Source organism: Xiphophorus hellerii, chromosome 20 (assembly GCF_003331165.1).
Source record: "Xiphophorus hellerii strain 12219 chromosome 20, Xiphophorus_hellerii-4.1, whole genome shotgun sequence".
In the NCBI taxonomy this organism is placed as follows: domain Eukaryota; kingdom Metazoa; phylum Chordata; class Actinopteri; order Cyprinodontiformes; family Poeciliidae; genus Xiphophorus; species Xiphophorus hellerii.
The window spans coordinates 172,305-194,672 of record NC_045691.1 but is presented as its reverse complement, the minus strand read 5'-3'; the positions used below and the strand labels follow the sequence as shown (position 1 = coordinate 194,672).

The 22,368-nt window shown below is 41.9% G+C and overlaps 2 protein-coding genes across 4 annotated transcripts in view; one reads left to right on the top strand and one right to left on the bottom strand.

Moving 5' to 3' along the window:
• The window catches only part of LOC116710338 (receptor-type tyrosine-protein phosphatase F-like), a 174,559-nt gene that overhangs the window by 49,044 nt on the left and 103,147 nt on the right, over nucleotides 1–22,368 (bottom strand). Inside the window, exons 13-17 of the mRNA XM_032549336.1 lie at nucleotides 21,988–22,085; nucleotides 19,997–20,250; nucleotides 7,650–7,731; nucleotides 1,456–1,674; nucleotides 1,103–1,263 (exon numbers count right to left, since the gene is read on the bottom strand). Coding sequence (XP_032405227.1) covers nucleotides 1,103–1,263; nucleotides 1,456–1,674; nucleotides 7,650–7,731; nucleotides 19,997–20,250; nucleotides 21,988–22,085 — 814 coding nt within the window. The remainder of the gene's footprint in view (nucleotides 1–1,102; nucleotides 1,264–1,455; nucleotides 1,675–7,649; nucleotides 7,732–19,996; nucleotides 20,251–21,987; nucleotides 22,086–22,368) is intronic.
• LOC116710604 (G2/M phase-specific E3 ubiquitin-protein ligase-like) lies at nucleotides 7,796–15,554 on the top strand. 3 transcript variants are annotated; one of them, XR_004337104.1, is made up of 4 exons: nucleotides 7,796–7,805; nucleotides 11,314–11,316; nucleotides 14,004–14,218; nucleotides 14,349–15,554. XR_004337104.1 is itself a non-coding variant. In XM_032549742.1 (4 exons), exons 1-4 carry the CDS (start codon nucleotides 9,382–9,384, stop codon nucleotides 14,582–14,584), a joined length of 720 nt encoding a protein of 239 aa, XP_032405633.1. In that variant the 5' UTR covers nucleotides 9,368–9,381; the 3' UTR covers nucleotides 14,585–15,554. The 3 variants fall into 3 exon arrangements, 1 of the variants encoding a protein (XP_032405633.1); XR_004337105.1 differs by lacking the exons at nucleotides 7,796–7,805; nucleotides 11,314–11,316 and adding exons at nucleotides 8,819–8,863; nucleotides 9,728–9,844; XM_032549742.1 differs by lacking the exons at nucleotides 7,796–7,805; nucleotides 11,314–11,316 and adding exons at nucleotides 9,368–9,480; nucleotides 9,675–9,844.

The following is a 22,368-nucleotide window of genomic DNA, read 5'->3' as shown; positions in this document are numbered from 1 at the left end:
TCATTCACTAGATGGTGCCTGGAGACTGCACCACCTTGGAGGGTGTGCCAGCTGACTGGTGTCTTCCTCACCTGTGATCTATCACCTAATCATCCAGGAGTATATGAGGAGCAGGCTGTCAGCACTTTGATGCCTGAGTGTTTGCCAGTTCTGGTACTCTGCGCCCCTCTGAGCTTGCGCTCTGTATTTTTCTGAGATTACATCTAGTAATATATTCCTGTTGCCTGTTCCTCAGGTGTTTCCTTGTGATGCCTTGGACTTAACCCCTGTGAAGCCCGAGTTCCTGGCTTTCTGGATTTCCCCCCTCGTGATGCCCATCTTTTCAAGTAAGATCAAGCCATTCTTTCTCTGAAGCTCCACTTTCCAACAAACATCAAAGTCACCATCTCTCTCACACTGTTCTCCAGACTACAGATGACCCCAGCTTCCTTCCATAGGACAAGAACCACACAATCTCACTTTTCATTATTTAAAAAACTATCTGATTATCTGTTCTCCTGATTGTGTTCTGTATGTGGGTAAAACGACTAGAACCCAACATGACAACTATACCTTTACCAGTAGGGCAAGGCATGGGTTATTTAGGAGAAGGGGCAAGCATGAGGACCAGAATTAGGAAGGTGATGAATTAAACAGTTGTGGGTTATTCTAATAAATTCATACACCATTGCTCATATAAAAACATAGTGTACCTGAGAATACAAAGCTGCTTGGAAAATAAGTAAGTGATAGCTGGAATTTCTCTCTGTTTTATTTGGTGTCAATTTTTAAAATTGTTCTGCAGAAGGTTCTTTTACACTTAGTTCCATATTATGCATGAAGTTAGATGTATTTTGCGTATTTACAGACTAAAAATCGGGGGCACAACCAACAATAGATCATGCGGTTATTCGTCATATAAACCAAACAAGACATGGTCCAAACAACTTTTCATTGCAGGAAAAATTCTAATATTGCCTCAAGAAGTTTGGCGACTGAAACAATTCACCATCAAATGTGGTTATAAAGTGTCTGTAGGAGTAGATGCAATAGGAGGAAACTGATATCTTGGCTCAGTGATTTATTTACAAGTGATTTATTAAAATCTCGAAAGTACACTCACCTTTTAAAGAGTAAAATAGCAATCACTGTGATAATAATGATAATGACAGCCAGCACTGGACCAACCACCCACAACATCTCTGGGTCCTCCTGAGCTTGGCTTGTGACTTCACTGACATTCACCACGAATGTGTCAGAAAATGGACTGGCAACAAACGTCCTCTAATTCAGAGAATCATAAAGCATAAAAGCTATGTTTACATCTACTTTTGTAAACAAAGTCCATACAGGAAGAACACAATACAGTAGTGAAAGCAATTGCATCATGTTGAGTTTTGTATTGATACAATATTACAAACTTTATTAAGTTTTGAAAAGAGGCATGTTTTAAAAGTCTCATGTCTTTTAAAACACACAAGGGATACTTACAGATTCTAGATCTTTTAGGTCTGCCAGAACAAAGCAACGGAACTGTTGCAGGATAGGAAGAGGCCTGTTATAATAGCCATTGTATTTCTTTTCATCGGCAAGCATGAAGATCTCTGGCAGAACAGCCATCTTGGCAACAATGAAGGGCTGTAGAAAATCTTGACTGTGTGTCTGCCCTGTGTTGTCAGCATCAGCCTCCAGGATCTGCAGTGGGACAAAACATTCTGAATTTGTGAAGACATGATTACCAAATATAATTAGCCAAAGCAATACTTGTGACAAGCTTAGATTTCTCAATACAAACATAATGACTCACAGCTAGTAAAGCTGGTTAATGCATAGTCAATATTAGCTTAACCATTTATTTTTTCTTTGTTCATGAAGCCTTCAAATCACAGGTTCTATCTCAAATGTAAACCAATAAAAGATCACAGGTTGGCTTTGAAATCAGATGGTTGGAACAAGTTGCAATAGAAATACTAGGAATGTTATAAGGTAACATTATTATTGCTCTTGGTTAACATGTGCCCCTTTTCCACCGTTTTTTTTCGAGGTTGGCCCTGCTTTTTAGGTTCCTGCTTCGGAGTAGGGCCAGCTGGGCCGGTGTTGTGTAAGATCATCATACGCTGTCAGATCGTCATATGCTTAGCACGAACTGACAGCTATATTTATCAGACAAGTATACACTGTCATTATCATATATTATTTAATCAGGAACATAGAATCATAATGTAGATCGTCATACACTTTGCTATTAACAGCTGTATGACATCCTGACTTAGCGGTTAAGTAGGTTAATGAGTTTTACATGGTTGTGTCTTGTAGTTGACTGCAGCTAGACCCTGCTTTAAGTATATTTGTAATGTGTTTGTATATATATATATATATATATATATATATATATATATATATATATATATATATACTGCATATATATACACTGCTCAAAAAAATAAAGGGAACACTTAAACAACACAATATAACTCCAAGTAAATCAAACTTCTGTGAAATCAAACTGTCCACTTAGGAAGCAACACTGATTGACAATCAATTTCACCTGCTGTTGTGCAAATGGAATAGACAACAGGTGGAAATTATTGGCAATTAGCAAGACACACTCAATAAAGGAGTGGTTCTGCAGTTGGGACCACAGACCACTTCTCAGTACCTATGCTGTCTGGCTGATGTTTTGGTCAGTTTTGAATGTTGGTGGTGCTTTCACACTCGTGGTAGCATGAGACGGACTCCACAACCCACACAAGTGGCTCAGGTAGTGCAGCTCATCCAGGATGGCACATCAATGCGAGCTGTGGCAAGAAGGTTTGCTGTGTCTGTCAGCGTAGTGTCCAGAGGCTGGAGGCGCTACCAGGAGACAGGCCAGTACACCAGGAGACGTGGAGGAGGCCGTAGGAGGGCAACAACCGAGCAGCAGGACCGCTACCTCCGCCTTTGTGCAAGAAGGAACAGGAGGAGCACTGCCAGAGCCCTGCAAAATGACCTCCAGCAGGCCACAAATGTGCATGTGTCTGCACAAACGGTTAGAAACCGACTCCATGAGGATGGTATGAGGGCCCGACGTCCACAGATGGGGGTTGTGCTCACAGCCCAACACCGTGCAGGACGCTTGGCATTTGCCAGAGAACACCAGGATTGGCAAACTCGCCACTGGCGCCTTGTGCTCTTCACAGATGAAAGCAGGTTCACACTGAGCACATGTGACAGACGTGACAGAGTCTGGAGACGCCGTGGAGAGCGGTCTGCTGCCTACAACATCCTTCAGAATGACCGGTTTGGCAGTGGGTCAGTAATGGTGTGGGGTGGCATTTCTTTGGAGGGCCGCACAGCCCTCCATGTGCTCACCAGAGGTAGCCTGACTGCCATTAGGTACCGAGATGAGATCCTCAGACCCCTTGTGAGACCATATGCTGGTGCGGTTGGCCCTGGGTTCCTCCTAATGCAGGACAATGCTAGACCTCATGTGGCTGGAGTGTGTCAGCAGTTCCTGCAAGATAAAGGCATTGAAGCTATGGACTGGCCAGCCCGTTCCCAAGACCTGAATCCGATTGAGCACATCTGGGACATCATGTCTCGCTCCATCCACCAACGTCACGTTGCACCACAGACTGTCCAGGAGTTGGCGGATGCTTTAGTCCAGGTCTGGGACGAGATCCCTCAGGAGACCATCCGCCACCTCATCAGGAGCATGCCCAGGCGTTGTAGGGAGGTCATACAGGCACGTGGAGGCCACACACAATACTGAGCCTCATTTTGACTTGTTTTAAGGACATTACATTAAAGTTGGATCAGCGTGTAGTGTTATTTCACTTTAATTTTGTGTGTGGCTCCAAATCCAGGCCTCCATTGGTTAATAAATTTGATTTCCATTGATGATTTTTGTGTGATTTTGTTGTCAGCACATTCAACTTTGTACAGAACAAAGTATTCAATGAGAATATTTCTTTCATTCACATCTAGGATGTGTTATTTGAGTGTTCCCTTTATTTTTTTGAGCAGTGTATATAGCTCCTCGGTGGCAGGGCCCCAGGGGTGGGATGAGATTAGCCCGGAGTCCCTTAAGGCTCTGGATGTTGTAGGGTTGTGTTGGCTGACCCGACTTTGCAATATTGCATGGACATCGGGGGCAGTTCCCCTGGATTGGCAGACTGGGGTGGTGGTCCCCCTGTTGAAAAAGGGGGACCACTCCAATTGCTCTCCAATTATAGGGGGATCACACTCTTAAGCCTTAACTCCATTGGATAGTCGAACCTCGGATTCAGGAAGAGCAGTGTGGTTTTTGTCCTGGTAGTGGACAAAAACTAGAACCAGTCAGAATAGAAGGAATACAGCTTTATTTGTTCTCAATATAACTTGATCAGATGAATCATAATTAAACGTATTGAAAAATTAAAAACACTCCGAAATAGAGCCGAGCCGGGTTGTTGAAGTAGAGCCAGTGGAAAAGGGGCAATGTACAAAATTATTAGTAGCCTATAGAAATTTTTTTTTTTACATAATTGATCAGTGTAGTCAGTATTTTCTAAATGGACTGGATATTTTGATTGTGTCAGTTCTTATTGATAAAGAGCTAACAGATCAGAGCTATTCACTATGGGAGTTGGTATTGTTGGAATAGTAAAAAAAAATACCTTCTAGATTGTACAGTTGAGATTGTAACTGAATGAGCAAAAGGTTACCACTTCACAAGAGGCAGCTGTGATGGCAGAAGAATTTGCACAAAAATGTTTATATGAGTAAATCTAAACCATTCTCTCGTGACAAGAGAGGGAAAGATATTAAGCCACAATCTCAGGTCAAGAGCACTCCAACTTTTAAATCAGAGACAATGGTTTTATTGTCATAAAGTGGGGCATATACAGTAGTTTCTAACTGTTTAGCACCAATATGTAAACAGGCACCCCAACCACCAAAACCAGCTAAAGAGGTTGGCCCAGTAAAGACTCTGAGATCCTCCCCACATCTATCAAACTTGACTAAACCTCATTAGATCTTAGCCCTTCATTTTTGATGAAGGACTAAGATACTGCCCTAAGTATCTTTTCTAGTGGACACTGGTGGTTCTCTCAGTGTCCACTAGTGAAAGGATGGATGACTGGTTCCCAGTACGTTCATCCTTACACTTAGACTTATTGTCATTGCCAAGTGAAATTGGCAATGAAATGTCATCACTTGGCCACCGGAGCACACACAAAAACACAAGTGTGTCAGGACTTCCAGGAGCGTGTCCAAGATGGCGGGTTAAATCCTTAATCTGTCCTGATCAGTGACAAGGAAAACTGCACTAAACGCAATAAATAGATTCAGTTCTTCTTCAAAATTATATATTATGCGTCATTGCCAGGCAAGGACTGAACAAAGCTAGCATGATGCAGGCCACTGACCCTAGTGAGGAGAGCAAGCTAGCGACTGCTAAGGTTATCCAGAATCTATGCAGCAATATTAAAGAAATGCACAACAACTTCATTGCAATGAAAAATGACATCAAGCAGGACCTGACTAGCTTTAGGTTTGATATGAACAAGAAACCGGAGGTCAGCTCGGACATTCTAAATCAAGGTGCTAGGCTAACAGAAGCAGAACAACGGCTGTACGAGCTGGCCTTCAGGCTTTTGAAAACTGTCATGTGGCTCGTCATATATTATGAACTCTGCAGCAACAGATAGTTAGTTACGTGGATCACCTCCACACTGGGGAAGTCCTCAAGATTATATAACAAGTCTTTTTTTACTGAGACGATACTGATCATATCCTAAATATCCGAGTATTTTTTCGAGATACCTCGTCATTTCCAGCCTATTTAGGGCGTTTGCCTACTGCTGTGATCCATTTTGCTTTGATTTGATCCAGAGAAATCCACTTGCGGACCTCCATCTGAATTTTGCACGTCATCTGGGTCACATGTCTGAAACCTAGCAATAGTAGTTCAGGGAGAAGTTGGAGGAGATAGATTTTTTTTCACAGATTATCTGTCTAATAAACTGTCATGACATGGTGACAGCTTTAACAAATATGGAGAAAACATATTTTTTATTAAAGTTATATACTGTAGCTTGAATGAAATACGACTATATAGCATTTTTTGAGAAGTGTGGATTCCTTCATTTATATTTTGCACGTTGCCTATGACTGTTGCTATTGGGGAGAGACCTTTCAGTAAGCTAAAACTAATTTTAAAAAATTTAAGCAACTTACTTGGATGCGGACTGTTTCATGTAAAATTCACTAGCAGTAAATTTTGTTCTAGTATCAGTCTTGGACCATAGAAAGCAAGGCAGCTGTTTTCTTTGGTCCAAATTTGATGCCTTTTATGGGTCAAATAGACTCAAGAAAGTCTACAGCAGAATCTGTGCAGGGTACATGAAATTTCAAGACAAACAAGGAATTCTGGAGAGAAATGTGCTGCCTGGTGTCAGAAAGCTTGGTCTTATTCAAATTCAAATTCTAAAATACTTTACTGATCCCAAAGGAAAATTAAATGTTGTTGTAACTCTGTAATTAATTTCAGATTCTTCAAATAGTTATTGTAAATGGTGGTGGCTGTGGACATATGTTAAAGGAAGGATATCCTTTAACATACAGTATGTCTATGTCTTCAGGGAACCTGAAGAAACGTCTGACTTTGACTAATTTTCTTGATTTCTTTATCAGGTTGCTGAACCTTTTAAGTTGCTGGTTATGTTCCTGCTGCCCCAAAGATGATGGCAGAAGAGATGACGCTCTCAACAACAAACTTATAGAAGATGTGCAGTATCTTGCTACACACCCTAAAGAATCTTAGCTTTTTCAAGAAGTACATCCTGCTCTGTCCCTTCTTATAGATTGCTTCACCATTGTTTCTCCAATCCAGAACACAAAGGTATTTTTCTTCCTCAAACACCTCTACTACTTCTTCCATGATGGAAATAGGGTTTGATCTAACCCTACTAATACGGACGGAAACTTACTGACAAGAGTTGAATGTCTGGACAGCAGAGAAGACACTTCACAGTCACTGGATGACACCATCTGTGGTTCACAAGGACTGTTATTCCACTGCCTGTTCTTTTCATCTTTGTCTGCTCGTATGTTTAAGAAGCCTTGCAGAGAGATGTTGGAGTCAGGGATATGATCCTGCATATCTTATACTCTTGCTGAGCCCTTGTCAGGACTTGAAGTTCATTCAACTTGTTCACTTGCGATCTCACACTGCTCATTAGGATTGAGGTTAGAGTCGGGAAGAGATGGTTGGAACTTCCTCATTCTCTCTCTTCTCTTTGCTTCTGCATTCATCAACAATGCCTTGTTTTCAACTCCCCTGGGATTTTTGGCTTCAGTTATGGCATAATTTTAGCTTTGGCAATGTTAAACAGCTGCTCCCTGTTGTAAACCATCTTCTTGCTAAGGTGACACATCATAACAAATGTACAAAATATCAAAATTATTAGTGAAAATCACTCCAGCATCCAAAATCTCTAAGATAAAAGTTATTGAATCTTTAGCGTACAAGTCTAAGTCCTGTATGACCTCTTTGTTTTAGTGACAGAGTCTGAGCCACAAACTTGAGTAAGTTTGTGGCTCAAATTTGAGTAAGTTTGTTTGGTAATATTCACATATGATTTTTGTTTTAATGTTTGAGCATTATTATTTTAGATTTAAAAAAGCATAAGGACATATTCACTGACCTCATATATGTCTATGTCTTCAGGGTTTTCCCATCTCTCCAAAGAAACAAGGGTCTCAGAGACTACAACTATGTAGAACCACCTGCAATAGACAAGGATATACATACAAATGCTGCAGAAAAAACAAACTGAGAATTTTTTTAAAACAAACGTACGGTGGCCCTGAGGTGCAAAGCACAACAACATTAACGAAAACACAACAACATTAACAAAAACACAATTACAAATTCAAAAACACAACAACATTAACAAAAACACAACAACAATAACGAGAACACAACAACATTAACGGAAACACAACAACATTAACGGAAACACAACAACATTAACGGAAACACAACAACATTAACGAAAACACAACAACATTAACGGAAACACAACAACATTAACGAAAACACAACGGAAGAGGTGTGTCCCAGTGGGAGACCTAAGAAATCGCTGATTGGACTACAGCTCGTTTTACTTTTGAACCGGAAGTTATTCTGGTGTGCTTCGTTTTAATGAGAAGCGGGAATACGGTCACGTCGCAATGTTTTGCCCAAACTGCGGGAAAGAGCTGGTTGAGCTGTCACCAAACTTCTGCAGCAATTGTGGCAAGAGGCTTCAACTTCAGGAAATATTTATGGAAGATACTCCACAATGTTCAAGTAAGTTAATAAGCATAAAGAAATATTTATGTTTCTTATGGATGTAGCAACTTGCTAACGTTAGTGGTCTCCAGACCGTGTCCACTGTCATTTAGTTGTTCATTGTAAATGCAGTTAAAAGTACACAAACTCGATATAATACAGCAGCATGGTATTAGCCATATATAGAAAAAGCCCATCTAGGGACAAGTGCTGCGAATTAGCTGTTGCTATTGCACTATGACGTAAACATGAGACTGCTGTTTTGTTCAGTTTGTCTATGTCGCTGTATGTATGTCCCTACCAAATAAACCAATTAAATTAAATTAAAAATAGTAAGGTCCGTTACAGCCTTAGGCACTGCTTCTAGGGTAATTTGTGTCGTTCGTAATACATATCGTCTGTTTGCATGAATGTGATGTGCAACATTTTTTCTTTACTTTACTTCTAGCACAACAGCCTGTTCCATCCTGCCCTGCACCAACCCTCAGCACCTTCCTTGAATACAGAAAAAAGAAAAATGAGGAGCGACAAAAGTATTCTCTTAGGAAAAAGGGGTTAAAGCAAAAGGAAAAAATGAAAGTTCGGGTAGGTCCGGTTTTGTTCCGACCAAAAACAAGCAGCTTTTAAGTACCATAATAGACTTGCTTAAAGAAAGTTCCACGTAGCAAAACTATACAGAATTGTTTAACAGTAACAGCAAACTGTCAATTAATGATAAGTCACAACAGTAAATCATCTACTGATTAATTATTGCGTAATAATTTTGCAATCATTGTTCTGTTTGCATCAGTTCAAAAGTAAAAGCTTGAAAATGACTGATAATAGTTAATGTATCTATTTGGATGTTATTGTAACATAATACAGGAGGAATTAAAAACAAAAAGAAAACAACAGAGTATTCTCTAAAACAAAACATTGCTCAGTCTTCCGCATAATTTTTTTTTGTTTTCAGATAAATATTGGCTTGATGACCATTCACAAGAATGGTCTGAAGCCACAGCGTGGAAAAAACATTTTGCTTGCAACAAATCCAGATGTCTCTGTCACACCTCTGCTCAGTCTTGCTGCTAAAAAAATTAAGGACTTCAACAAAGATATATAAGATGGACCTTTCCTCCTTCTGTACCCAGATGGGACAGAGGTTATTAATATCCCTGGGACACAAACACCTTTTACCCTTGCAGCTTATAAGGCTGAAATTGGCAAGCCATATCAAAGGATCTCTCTTTTCCTCTGCTTGAAAGCAGCAGTTCTTTTGAAAGGCCCGATTTCAGCCTGTCTCAACAAATGTGAAATCACAAATGCACAAAATGTTTATGCTATTTTTGTATTCATAAGGAAGAAGTTGTCAAATTGATAGTTCTGTACTTCTTATAATAAACTGCTTGTTTTATAGGTCCTGGAAGCTGAATCAGATGAATCTCTGCTAAATGTAATTTTTCAAAACAGCGGGATGTTCCAAACTGCTGGCTGCTTCAGAAGTGTGAAGACTTCTGAGAAGAAAGCTTTTGTAGAGGAGTATCTCAGATGGTACATCCTTGACAGAAACCACAGTGCCATTCAACGGTAATTACTAAACAGTGAGCTATTAATATTATATTATGTTATAAAGATTTTAAAACTATTCTAAAGTTCAATGCTCAATACTCAAGATCAATGACATATTTCCAGTTGTTCACACCTGCCACTGATATCATGACATTGTAATTTACTATGAAAAACTAATTGGGTATAAAAAATTGTGATCAAATTATAGATATGAAATTACTTGATCAGATATCAAATTTAACAAGCTTCTTTCCTTAATTGATTTTGTTTTTTATCTTTGGTTGGTAACATCTTTGTGTGTCCTTCTGAAAAATTATGTGAAATGTTGTAATATATTGAGCAATACTTTCCAAATTCTGAGTTTCACCACTTTTATCATCCATTCAGAATTTTATGTACAATAGGTATCGTCTTCTTTTGTCATCATATATATATATATATATATATATATATATATATATATATCCATCCATCCATCCATCCATCTTCTTCCGCTTATCCGAGGTCGGGTCGCGGGGGTAGCAGCTTCAGAAGGGAGGCCCAGACTTCCCTCTCCCCAGCCACTTCTTCTAGCTCCTCCGGGGGAATCCCGAGGCGTTCCCAGGCCAGCCGAGAGACATAGTCCCTCCAGCGTGTCCTGGGTCTTCCCCGGGGCCTCCTCCCGGTGGGACGTGCCCGGAACACCTCACCAGGGAGGCGTCTAGGAGGCATCCTGACCAGATGCCCGAGCCACCTCAACTGGCTCCTCTCGATGTGAAGGAGCAGCGGCTCTACTCTGAGTCCCTCCCGGATGACTGAGCTTCTCACCCTATCTCTAAGGGAGAGCCCAGCCACCCTACGGAGAAAACCCATTTCGGCCGCTTGTATCCGCGATCTCGTTCTTTCGGTCATGACCCAAAGCTCATGACCATAGATGAGGGTGGGAACGTAGATCGACCGGTAAATCGAGAGCTTCGCTTTTTGGCTCAGCTCTCTCTTCACCACGACGGACCGGTACAGCGCCCGCTTGACAGCAGACGCTGCGCCAATCCGCCTGTCGATCTCCCGCTCCCTTCTTCCCCCATTCGTGAACAAGATCCCGAGATACTTAAACTCCTCCACTTGGGGCAGGACACCCCCCCTGACCCGGAGAAGGCACTCTACCCTTTTCCGGCTCAAGACCATGGCCTCGGATTTGGAGGCACTGATCCTCATCCCGGCCGCGTCACACTCGGCTGCGAACCGCTCCAGCGAGAGCTGCAGATCACGATCTGATGAAGCCAAAAGGACCACATCGTCTGCAAAAAGCAGAGATGAGATCCTAAGGCCACCAAATCGGATCCCCTCAACACCTTGGCTGCGCCTAGAAATTCTGTCCATGAAAGTGATGAACAGAATCGGTGACAAAGGGCAGCCCTGGCGGAGTCCAACTCTCACCGGAAACGAGCCCGACTTACTGCCGGCAATGCGGACCAGACTCTGACACCGGTCATACAGGGACCTGACAGCCCGTATCAAAGGGCCCGGTACCCCATACTCCCGGAGAACCCCCCACAGGGCTCCCCGAGGGACACGGTCGAACGCCTTCTCCAGGTCCACAAAACACATGTAGACTGGTTGGGCGAACTCCCATGCACCCTCCAGGACCCTGCCGAGGGTGTAGAGCTGGTCCAGCGTTCCACGACCAGGACGAAAACCACACTGCTCTTCCTGAATCCGAGGTTCGACTATCCGACGGACCCTCCTCTCCAGGACCCCTGAATAGACCTTGCCAGGGAGGCTTAAGAGTGTGACCCCTCTATAATTGGAGCACACCCTCCGGTCCCCCTTTTTGAACAGGGGGACCACCACCCCAGTCTGCCAATCCAGGGGAGCTGCCCCCGATGTCCATGCGACATTGCAGAGTCGCGTCAACCAACACAACCCTACAACATCCAGAGCCTTAAGAAACTCCGGGCGGATCTCATCCACCCCCGGGGCCCTGCCACCGAGGAGCTTTTTAACCACCTCGGCGACCTCGTCCCCAGAGATTGGAGAGCCTAACCCAGAGTCCCCAGGCTCCGCTTCCTCAGTGGAAGGCATGTTGGTGGGATTGAGGAGGTCTTCGAAGTACTCTGCCCACCGGCCCACAACGTCCCGAGTAGAGGTCAGCAGCACACCATCCCCACTATAAACAGTGTTGGTGCTGCACCGCTTCCCCCCCCTGAGACGCCGGATGGTGGACCAGAATCGCCTCGAAGCCGTACGGAAGTCTTTCTCCATGGCCTCTCCAAACTCCTCCCACGCCCGGGTTTTTGCCTCAGCAACCGCCCGAGCCGCATGCCGCTTCGCCCGCCGGTACCCATCAGCTGCTTCCGGAGTCCCACAGGCCAAAAAGGCCCGATAGGACTCCTTCTTCAGCCTGACGGCATCCCTCACCGAAGGTGTCCACCAGCGGGTTCGAGGGTTGCCGCCGCGACAGGCACCGACAACCTTGCGGCCACAGCTCCGATCGGCCGCCTCGACAATGGAGGCACGGAACACGGTCCACTCAGACTCCATGTCCCCCACCTCCCCCGGGACGTGTTCGAAGTTTTGCCGGAGATGGGAGTTAAAGCTCCGTCTCACAGGGGATTCCGCCAGACGTTCCCAGCAGACCCTCACAACACGTTTGGGCCTGCCAGGTCTGACCGGCTTTCGCCCCCACCACCGGAGCCAACTCACCACCAGGTAGTGGTCAGTGGACAGCTCCGCACCTCTCTTCACCCGAGTGTCCAAGACATACGGCCGCAGATCCGATGAAACGATGACAAAGTCGATCATCGAACTGCGGCCTAGGGTGTCCTGGTGCCAAGTGCACATATGGACACCCTTATGCTTGAACATGGTGTTCGTTATGGACAATCCATGGCGAGCACAGAAGTCCAGCAACAGAACACCGCTCGAGTTCAGGTCGGGCGGGCCGTTCCTCCCAACCACGCCCCTCCAGGTCTCACTGTCATTGCCCACGTGAGCGTTGAAGTCCCCCAGCAGAACAAGGGAGTCCCCAGGAGGAGCACTCTCCAGTACCCCCTCTAAGGACTCCAAAAAGGGTGGGTAATCTGAACTGTCGTTCGGCCCGTAAGCACAAACGACAGTCAGAACCCGTCCCCCCACCCGTAGGCGGAGGGATGCTACCCTCTCGTTCACCGGGGTAAACCCCAACGTACAGGCGCCGAGATGGGGAGCAACAAGTATGCCCACTCCTGCCCGACGCCTCTCACCTTGGGCAACTCCAGAGTGGAAGTATGTCCAGCCCCTCTCAAGGAGACTGGTTCCAGAACCAGAGCCGTGCGTCGAGGTGAGACCGACTATTTCTAGCCGGAACCTCTCGACCTCACGCACTAGCTCCGGCTCCTTCCCCACCAGAGAGGTGACATTCCACGTCCCAAGAGCCAGTTTCTGCAACCGAGGATCGGACCGCCAGGGTCCCCTCCCTCTGCTGCCACCCATCCCACACTGCACCCGACCCCTTTGGCCCCTCCCACGGGTGGTGGGCCCATGGGAGGGGGGGCCCATGTTTCCTCTTCGGGCTGAGCCCGGCCGGGCTCCATGGGTAAAAGCCCGGCCACCAGACGCTCGCCATCGTGCCCCCCCTCCAGGCCTGGCTCCAGAGTGGGGCCCCGGTGACCCGCGTCCGGGCGAGGGAACACCAAGTCCAAAGTTTTCCTTCATCATTGGGGTCTTTGGGCTGCTCTTTGTCTGGTCCCTCACCTAGGACCTGTCTGCCTTGGGTGACCCTACCAGGGGCATGAAGCCCCAGACAGCATAGCTCCTAGGATCATTGGGACACTCAAACCCCTCCACCACGATAAGGTGGCAGCCCATGGAGGAGTATATATATATATATATATATATATATTTAATCATTGTCAGATTATTCAAAGGTATGGCACATGAATAATTTTTCAATGTGATTTCTAAAAATATACTGTTGCATGACACAATTTCATTTTTTTTGCACAGTGAAAACATTTTTTTTAAAGTTTGAAATGATACATTTGTAGTTTTAATGATGATTTTTGAGCACTGTGAAAGGTTAGCTTTACTTTGTATATTTAATTTTCTTTTCTTTTTAGACATATTGTACTACAATGTGGTTCACATTTACACAGGACTTAGAATACTTCATATCTATGCTATGAATAAAGTGCAGTGTGTATGTTTTTATCCTTAACAGATTCAAAGATGGACTGGCAAGTCTAGGTTTTTTCGCTGCACTGCAACAGCATTCCAGTGTCCTGTCCCCAGTCCTATGTTTCTCTGCCAAGGCCCTGACTGCTTCAGACTTGGAGACCATGTTCAAACCAGATCTCAGCCCAGTAGGAACCAATAGGCGGCAAAAGGAGGGCAAAACAATCGTCTTCTGGGCAGATTATTCGCTTGATTGCGAAGGTTAGTAAGGACGGATTGTGTTTTATTCTAAAATTGTTTTATTTCCCTTTGTTTTATTAGGAGGAAAGCATACATAAAAATAAATCATTTGTGCAATGCACTATTAACTACATTGTTTTTAATTTTTCAGAGAAAAACACTGCTGTATGTCTAGAGGAAGTCCTGATGTTTGCTACAGGTCTGACAGCGATTCCACCAGCAGGCATGATGCCATCCCCACATCTTGAGTTTTTGAGTGATTCACCCTTTCCTGTTGCAAACACCTGTGCAAATACACTGAAACTGCCACTTTTGGAATCTTACGCTGCTTTTAGGGCTAACATGGACTTTGGAATACAAAATGCTCCGGGATTTGGATGCTACTGAAACTGAAAGAAGAGATTTCTTGGCAGTCTTGTTCTAATGCTGTTGGCATTCAGCTAATTTTGTGATGGTTGCTCCATGGGTCAGACCATGTTGTTCTCCATTTCTGGGTGGCAAAGCCTTGCCATAATTTCTGAAAAGATTAGATAATATGATGTCCTTTTCAAAGTGATAGCTTTGAAAGGGACATCAGCTCATGAAGTCAACAATCCGTTAGGGCAAATTCTGTATTTTTTTTTAGAGTGGTGTATGTCTGGTTTAGGCTCACGGTCCGGGCATTTGTAATATGTCCATAATATAGTTTTTTGTATCATCTTAAAAGGGGATACACTCGGCTTTCATTTAAGCCAAGTTTTGAATCTGACCAACTCAGGTCACCAGAGCTTGTTAAAACAAAATAACATGAATCCTTTTTGCCTAACCAAGAAACATTGTTTGTAATCCAATGGTATCCAGGGACACAAGAGTTGACAACTGAAATACTCAGACTAAGAAATCCTGAAATGTACCAAATCTATACTACCATGCAGTCATGTTTTTATGTGGTTATTATGGATTACATAATGGTAGGCTAATCTAAAAAACTGTATATGGTATACATTTCCGGATTTCTTAGTCTGAGTATTTCAGTTGTCAACTCTTGTGTCCCTGATGTCCCTGGATACCACTGGACTAAAAACAATGTTTCTTGGTAAGGCAAAAAGAGTTTGTGTTATTTCTGTTTAACAAGCTGTGGTGACCTCTGAGTTGGTCAGATTCAAAACTTGGCTTAAATGAAAGCCGAGTGTATTCCCTTTTAAGATGATACAAAATTTTATATTGTAGAGCTTTGACAAATCCCCGTATCGTGAGCCTAAATCAGACATACACCAGTCTCAAATAACAGAATTTGCCCAAAGGGATTGTTGACTTCATGAGCTGATAACTATGAATAAACTGCCACTTTAGAAGGGCTATCATATGAAAATATCTACAAATAGATAATATTTTATGTTATAATGTTCTTACCATAACAATGAGTTTTCATTTGAGTAAAATAAACAGGACACAAAATATTTAAAAAAAATTAATTCAGGTTGTTTGTGTCTACAGCCTTGCTATGTGTTTGAGGAATAAATACAGTTCCATAGCTGACTCCCAGTTTTGTGACTGCTGTTGTCCATGTTGTTGCATGACTTGCTGTAGGTATTCCTCGATGTCTTTATCACCACACAACTCTGTCACCTGACTTGCTTCTGGGAAACATCCAGATCACTGTCCTCAACAGGAAATCCACAATCTCTTGAACCATATCTGCAAAGTCAGAATATAATTGGTAATAGAATTGTGACAGATATTTTATATATTTAGTACAAGTACTTGTAATTCTCTGTTTTTGGGGGGGTTTTTTGCTGGCTATATGACACAGTATAAGTGAGCACTATCAGTGACACTTTATACAGTGTATCACAAAGTGAGTACACCCCTCACATTTCTGCAGATATTTAAGTATATGTTTTCATGGGATAACACTGACAAAATGACACTTTGACACAATGAAAAGTATTCTGAGTGCAGCTTATATAAGAATGTAAATTTATTCTTCCCGCAAACTAACTATATACAGCCATTAATGTCTAAACTAATGTCAACTAATGTGAGTACACCCCTTAGTGAAGATTCCTATAGTGTCAATATTTTGTGTGGCCACCATTATTTACCAAAACTGCCTTGACTCTCCTGGGCTTGGAGGACATGTCAAAGATGTTTTATTGGGTTTAGGTCTGGAGACATGCTTGGCAAGTCCATCACCTTCACCCTCAGCCTCTTCAGTAAAGCAGTGGTCGTCTTAGAGGTGTGTTTGGGGGCTTTATCATGCTGGAACGCTGCTCTGTGACCCAGTTTCCAGAGGGAAGGGATCATGCTCTGCTTCAGTATTTCACAGTACATATTCGAGTTCATGAAATGTAACTCCCCAACACCTGCTACACTCCTGCAGCCTGAGACCATGGCATTCCCACCATCATGCTTGACTGCAGGAAGCACACACTTCTCTTTGTACTCCTCACCTGACAGCTGCCACACATGCTGGAGACCATCTGAACCAAACAAATTAATTTTGGTCTCATCAGACCATAAGACCTGGTTCCAATAATCCATGTCCTTTGTTGACATGTCTTCAGCAAACTGTTTGTGGGCTTTCTTGTGTACGGACTTAAGAAGAGGCTTCCTTCTGGGGTGACAGCCATGCAGACTAATTTGATGTAGTGTGCGGCATTTGGTGAGTACTCTTAGGGACCTCTTAGGGGTGTACTCACTTTTGTTGCTGGTGGTTTAGACATTAATGCCTTTACACAGAGTTATTTTGTGGGAAGAATAAATTTACACTGTTATATAAGCTGTAATCAGACTACTTTTCATTGTGTCAAAGTGTCATTTTGTTGGTGTCATCCCATGAAAAGATATACTTGAATACCTGCAGAAATGTGAGGGGTGTACTTACTTTTGTGATACACTATACATTAACAGCTATAGGTTACTTGTACATAGATAACAGATGTCCTAACTTGTGCTAACAGCACGTCTGCATTATTATGTAATGTCAAGCATTATTTTTATTTGTGAAGATGTCAATTACCTGTGAGGCAAGAGATAGAGTTCGTTTGGAATCCCCCCAGGACATGATGCAAGTCTGCTTGGCCGGATCCTGTGGTTATTCCAGAGATTTTTGCATTCATCCAGGTCTTTCTGCAGAACTCTGGTGAAGCAGAATCTGAGCAAGCACTGGTGCTCAAGGCTTCCGTTGAAGTTTCCGGAGTCTCTTAAATCTCCAAACAAGTCCATCCAAAACTGAGACCTGAGGATACATTGAATTAGAAACGGTTCTGTTCTTTTTCATATTAAAATGACTAAAAGATTGTCTGTCTTTCTCCATGTCCATAACATTGAAAGCATGCTTTAAATGTATGTCAAACTGAATATCGCATCCTAATTTTCCACGTACAAACTAAAAATTTGTATAGCATCTGTAACCAAACAATGAAAAATTCTAATTTGGAAACAAAATATTTGCTAAAGCCTTATGAAAATAAATGTTTGAAACTAATTCAATACGGCATGTTAACTGGCAAAACGACAGCTATGTGACTGCCAACTCCATAGGCACTTCCTATGGAGTTGCCATGACAACAATAAACAAACCACAAGCTTAGAAGTAGCTTTCACCTCATCCCTTATTTATAAACAGTAAAAGTATGTAACGTCTATTACTCCATTACGATTTTTGAGTACTCTACCCACCTGTGTGTAATACTAAAATTAATATCACAAATATGTATTGTAGTACTTACTGCAGAACCTGCAAAATTTGCTTAACTAACATAGAGCTTACGTGTATGTTACTAAAGTCACCAGAACCTTGTTTTTCACACGAAGAGTTTGGACCTACTTTACAAATCCTTTTTAAACTCAGACTGTATGCTTCCATGGATTTCAGACCGTGATCAGCTTTCGCTGTACTTGACATCTGAAAAACACAGATATGTACCCACCTTCCTCTTCTGAAAAAAGACCACCATGACTCGATGCGTTGATTCCCTGTGGATGATCCGTAACTGTGTCTTGATGACCCAGCATAATAATCCGTATGCGCATGGCGGAGGGTACACTGTATTGCTGTATTATGGTTGGTCCGAAGCATGTCCAGTATCACCTCATATGTATGTCCTGCGTCAAAAGACTCTCGAATAGCAGTAGTAAGGTTTGGATCACCGAGAACATTCATGTTATTAAAAAACACGTTGTAGCCAGAATAACTTCCGGTTCAAAAGTAAAACGAGCTGTAGTCCAATCAGCGATTTCTTAGGTCTCCCACTGGGACATACCTTTTCCGTTGTGTTTTCGTTAATGTTGTTGTGTTTCCGTTAATGTTGTTGTGTTTCCGTTAATGTTGTGTTTCCGTTAATGTTGTTGTGTTTCCGTTAATGTTGTTGTGTTTTTGAATTTGTAATTGTGCTTCGTTAATGTTGTTGTGTTTCCGTTAATGTTGTGTTTTCGTTAATGTTGTTGTGTTTTTGAATTTGTAATTGTGCTTCGTTAATGTTGTTGTGCTTTGCACCTCAGGGCCACCGTACAAAAGTTACATCTTTCAATAATCTGTGAGCTAATTAAAAAGAAAAAAAAAGAATTCAAAAGATATATTTTTGGGCAAATTTGTACACAAAAACTGTGAGGGGCTGACGATCTATCCAGGGTGTACCCCACTTTTTGTCCAATCACCATTGGAGATAGGCAATAACTACCTCCAGCTGAAAACCAGCCTCTTGTCCTAAGCCATTTGCTTCATACAGAGGGCCTGGACTCCAGGTTTTTAAACGATTACTTCCCTGAGGTTTCCTATGTAGTTCCTATAATGGAGTCTAAATGAAAACATTTTCATTGTGCTTCAAAAAGGGATTTGAAGCACATTTATTTAATTGATTAGCCATATCTAAATCATATAATCCCTTTGAGTGTCATTTCATGCAGAAATTGAATTTCATTAGGCAAGAAATGAGCCTTGATGACTTTTTGGCAGAAAAAAAATCCTATTTTTGACATTTCATGGGACAGTTTTTCAGTGTGGCACTGAATGATTTCAGCCATATCTGTAAGATATAATCCCTTTGAGTGAAAAAGTAATTTATGCAGAAATTCCATTTCATTGGACAGAAAAGGGTAAATGAGAAACTTTTAACTTGAGCATAAAGCATGCTATTGGTGTTAACATAATTTTTCTAAAAGAACTCAACGACCAAGAAAGTCATTCACACCACTGGTGTGTCAGTGCTGTGTCACACCATTTAATCAGGTGTGACAAACTTAATGACACACCTGGTAAAGTCAAAACACTTAATCAGGCAGCATACTCTCCCATGGCCTATTCCTTCGCGGATACCCGATCACTTTTTGGCACACCACCTGGTTTGTTCCTGCATGGGTGGCAGTATGTCTCCTTGGGTTAACAGTATTTATTGCAAATAGTGAACACTATCACTATTTGTCATTATTTGGATGCTACACTGCTACACTGAGCCTGCTGGGCTTTTTCCCCATCCCATAATCCCTACTTAGTGATTTCACAACAATGACATATAGTCCATGATATATTTCTAGTCAACACCACATTTTCTTTTCTCATCAAATACCAATTCTATTCCATCGTTATCAAAACAGTTGTAGTTACTTTAGTACTGCTGGCATTATATCTCAAAAAGCTATCCAATAGTGACTTTACAGCAGAAAATAGTCATGCATCTTGGTATGAAGCCAAAGAAACAGTACAACTAAAGAAAAAATATCAAAATATCACAATTTTTATTTTCACTTATGTTCCATGTATTTTTAAAACTGAATAAGACTATTTTTCAGCATGTTTTCCACAAAAAGAGTACAGACCTTACATGGGCTTCAGCTGGGACCTCAGGCATAACAATAGTCACCCTGTCTTCATCCACAGTTGGCTGATATCGAGTTGGTTTCACTGACAGCAGGTCTGGAGCGGTTCGAACAGAAACCTGCTGTTGAAGGTCACCAGCTCCATTCCCATAGCTCTTCAGCACAAAAGAATAATATGTATCTGGTTGTAGCTGTGTGATCAGCTTTTTCTTCAGGTCACCTTGAATTTCTACCCTTTGGTTGTTGTACAGAATCTGAAAGAAGGATTATTACTATTATAATTTTAATCGTTTCCAGCTCAGAAATGCAAAAAACTTGTAATTTTAAGACATGTTAACTTCAGTTAACTTCAGTTCTCATTAAAATTATATATCAAATAGACTTAAAAGAAATTTTATTTCCTAATGTAATACCTTGAAATTAGATGGATCTCTGTCTATTTAAAAACTCCTGCTCTTTCTGAAACTCCATCATCAGTCAGTCATCACACTACTCCTATTTTAACCCTTTAACAATGTTTTTTTTACCAGTGTTACACTGAGAACTAGCTCTTATGAGTTCAGCAGATATGCAGTTCTACCAGTTGTTTTCTAATTACTGCTGACTAGTCTGAAGGAGCTGAGAGGGGAAGCCCTGAGGAGGGCTTCTCTATGAGGTAGGAGCTCGAAAGCATGGAAAATACAGCTCTGAGAAGGAGCTCTGGATCTGGGTGAACCTGGAAAGTGAAATAAATGCTCCATTTAAAACTTTTGGTTATCTATCCCAACACCCGAATGATGAAGTTAAATCCAGTCCAATTATGACTCACACTAGAAATGTTCGGCAGCATCTACATAGAAAAGTAAATATATGTCCCTTCACACAGGGAACAGTATATCCAGAACTAAAAATCGAGGGCAAAATGATCTTTGCGGAGGAGCAGGCATACAAAAGAGATTGATAATATGAATTGCTTCTTCCAAAATAATACCCTACTGTCTCTTCAACTATTTCAAGAATTATATGACCCAAATAAAGATTTATGGAAGTTCTTACTTCTCAGAAAACTGAGACTGCCTCACAAAATTAGAGATCCGAGGTAATCATACGCACTGAGTCACCAATATTATACTTGAGTTGAAAAATTCAAAAAAAGTACAATTGTTAAAAATTGTCCTCGTCACGGCAAGGTGAGTTGTAGTAAAGACATTGGAAGGGACAAGAGCTTTACAGAATGGCTGTGGCACTTTGAGAGACCGTCTCTTATGAATGGCTCATCCACAAGATAAACACTCAGATAGAGGAGTGTGAGAACCTTTCCTAAAATTAAGAGAGGAAAAGCTCAAAAATTGCTGGTCCATAATAAAAAACGCAGTGTTTTTTTAAACTCAAGTCCTTCTGAGAGACCATTTCGTTTATCATCTTTTGTGTGCTTGCTTGTTTTATGTTTGGCATGATCATATAATGCACAACTGCCTGTCATGTATTATATGATTATACCCATTAATCACATTGTCATATGCTGCAGTGTGTGGTGGTGAGGCAGAACGCTGTAGACCTAGATGAGATGAATGATGGTGGTTTAATGAGAAATATGGCACAAAAACATCAAAAGTCCAAAACCCAGGCAGCACAGCTGAGCGGAAGACAAGAGCTCAGCACTGGTAGCTCTGGTCAACGAATGGAACGTGCAGACAGACTGATGCACACATACAGCAAGGACCCAACAGAGACGCAGAGGCACAGGTGACATTAAATACACAGGAGGTAATCAAGGAACCAGACACACCTGGGAACAATCAAGCGGAAGACAGGACAACACAGACACTCAAAATAAACACACAGAAAAACATAGATCAAAACACACGTATTGCAAATATAAACATACTCAATATTTTAAGGAAGAACTGACTATATCTTGGGATCTGCAGGTTTACCAATAGAAACTAATCCCATTTACTGGTAAATGATTATGATGTGTTTTTGTATCAAATTAAACTTATTAATCTTACCTTGAGTTGAATTTGATATTTGTATGTTTCTAGTACTTCCCAGGACAAAAGGACAGAGGTTTTCATCACAGCCTTCACATCAAAGTTTTTGACAAACACTGAGGAAAGATGAGGGTCATTTTCAAACATGTTGCACCACAATGATGACAATGTCATCAAATTACAAGTGTGTGTGATAGATAGATAGGGTAGATAGGATAGACTGCATCTTAACTCGAGTCGAGCAAATCTCAATCTCGTAATCTGTTGATGACAATGACAAATAAATCTTATCTATCTTATCTTAGTTTACACACAATTTTCATTAACCCCAATTTCTGTACTAAATTTTTCTATTGACCTGATGTAGTATAATCTTAAATGTCATGTTTTAATCAGCTG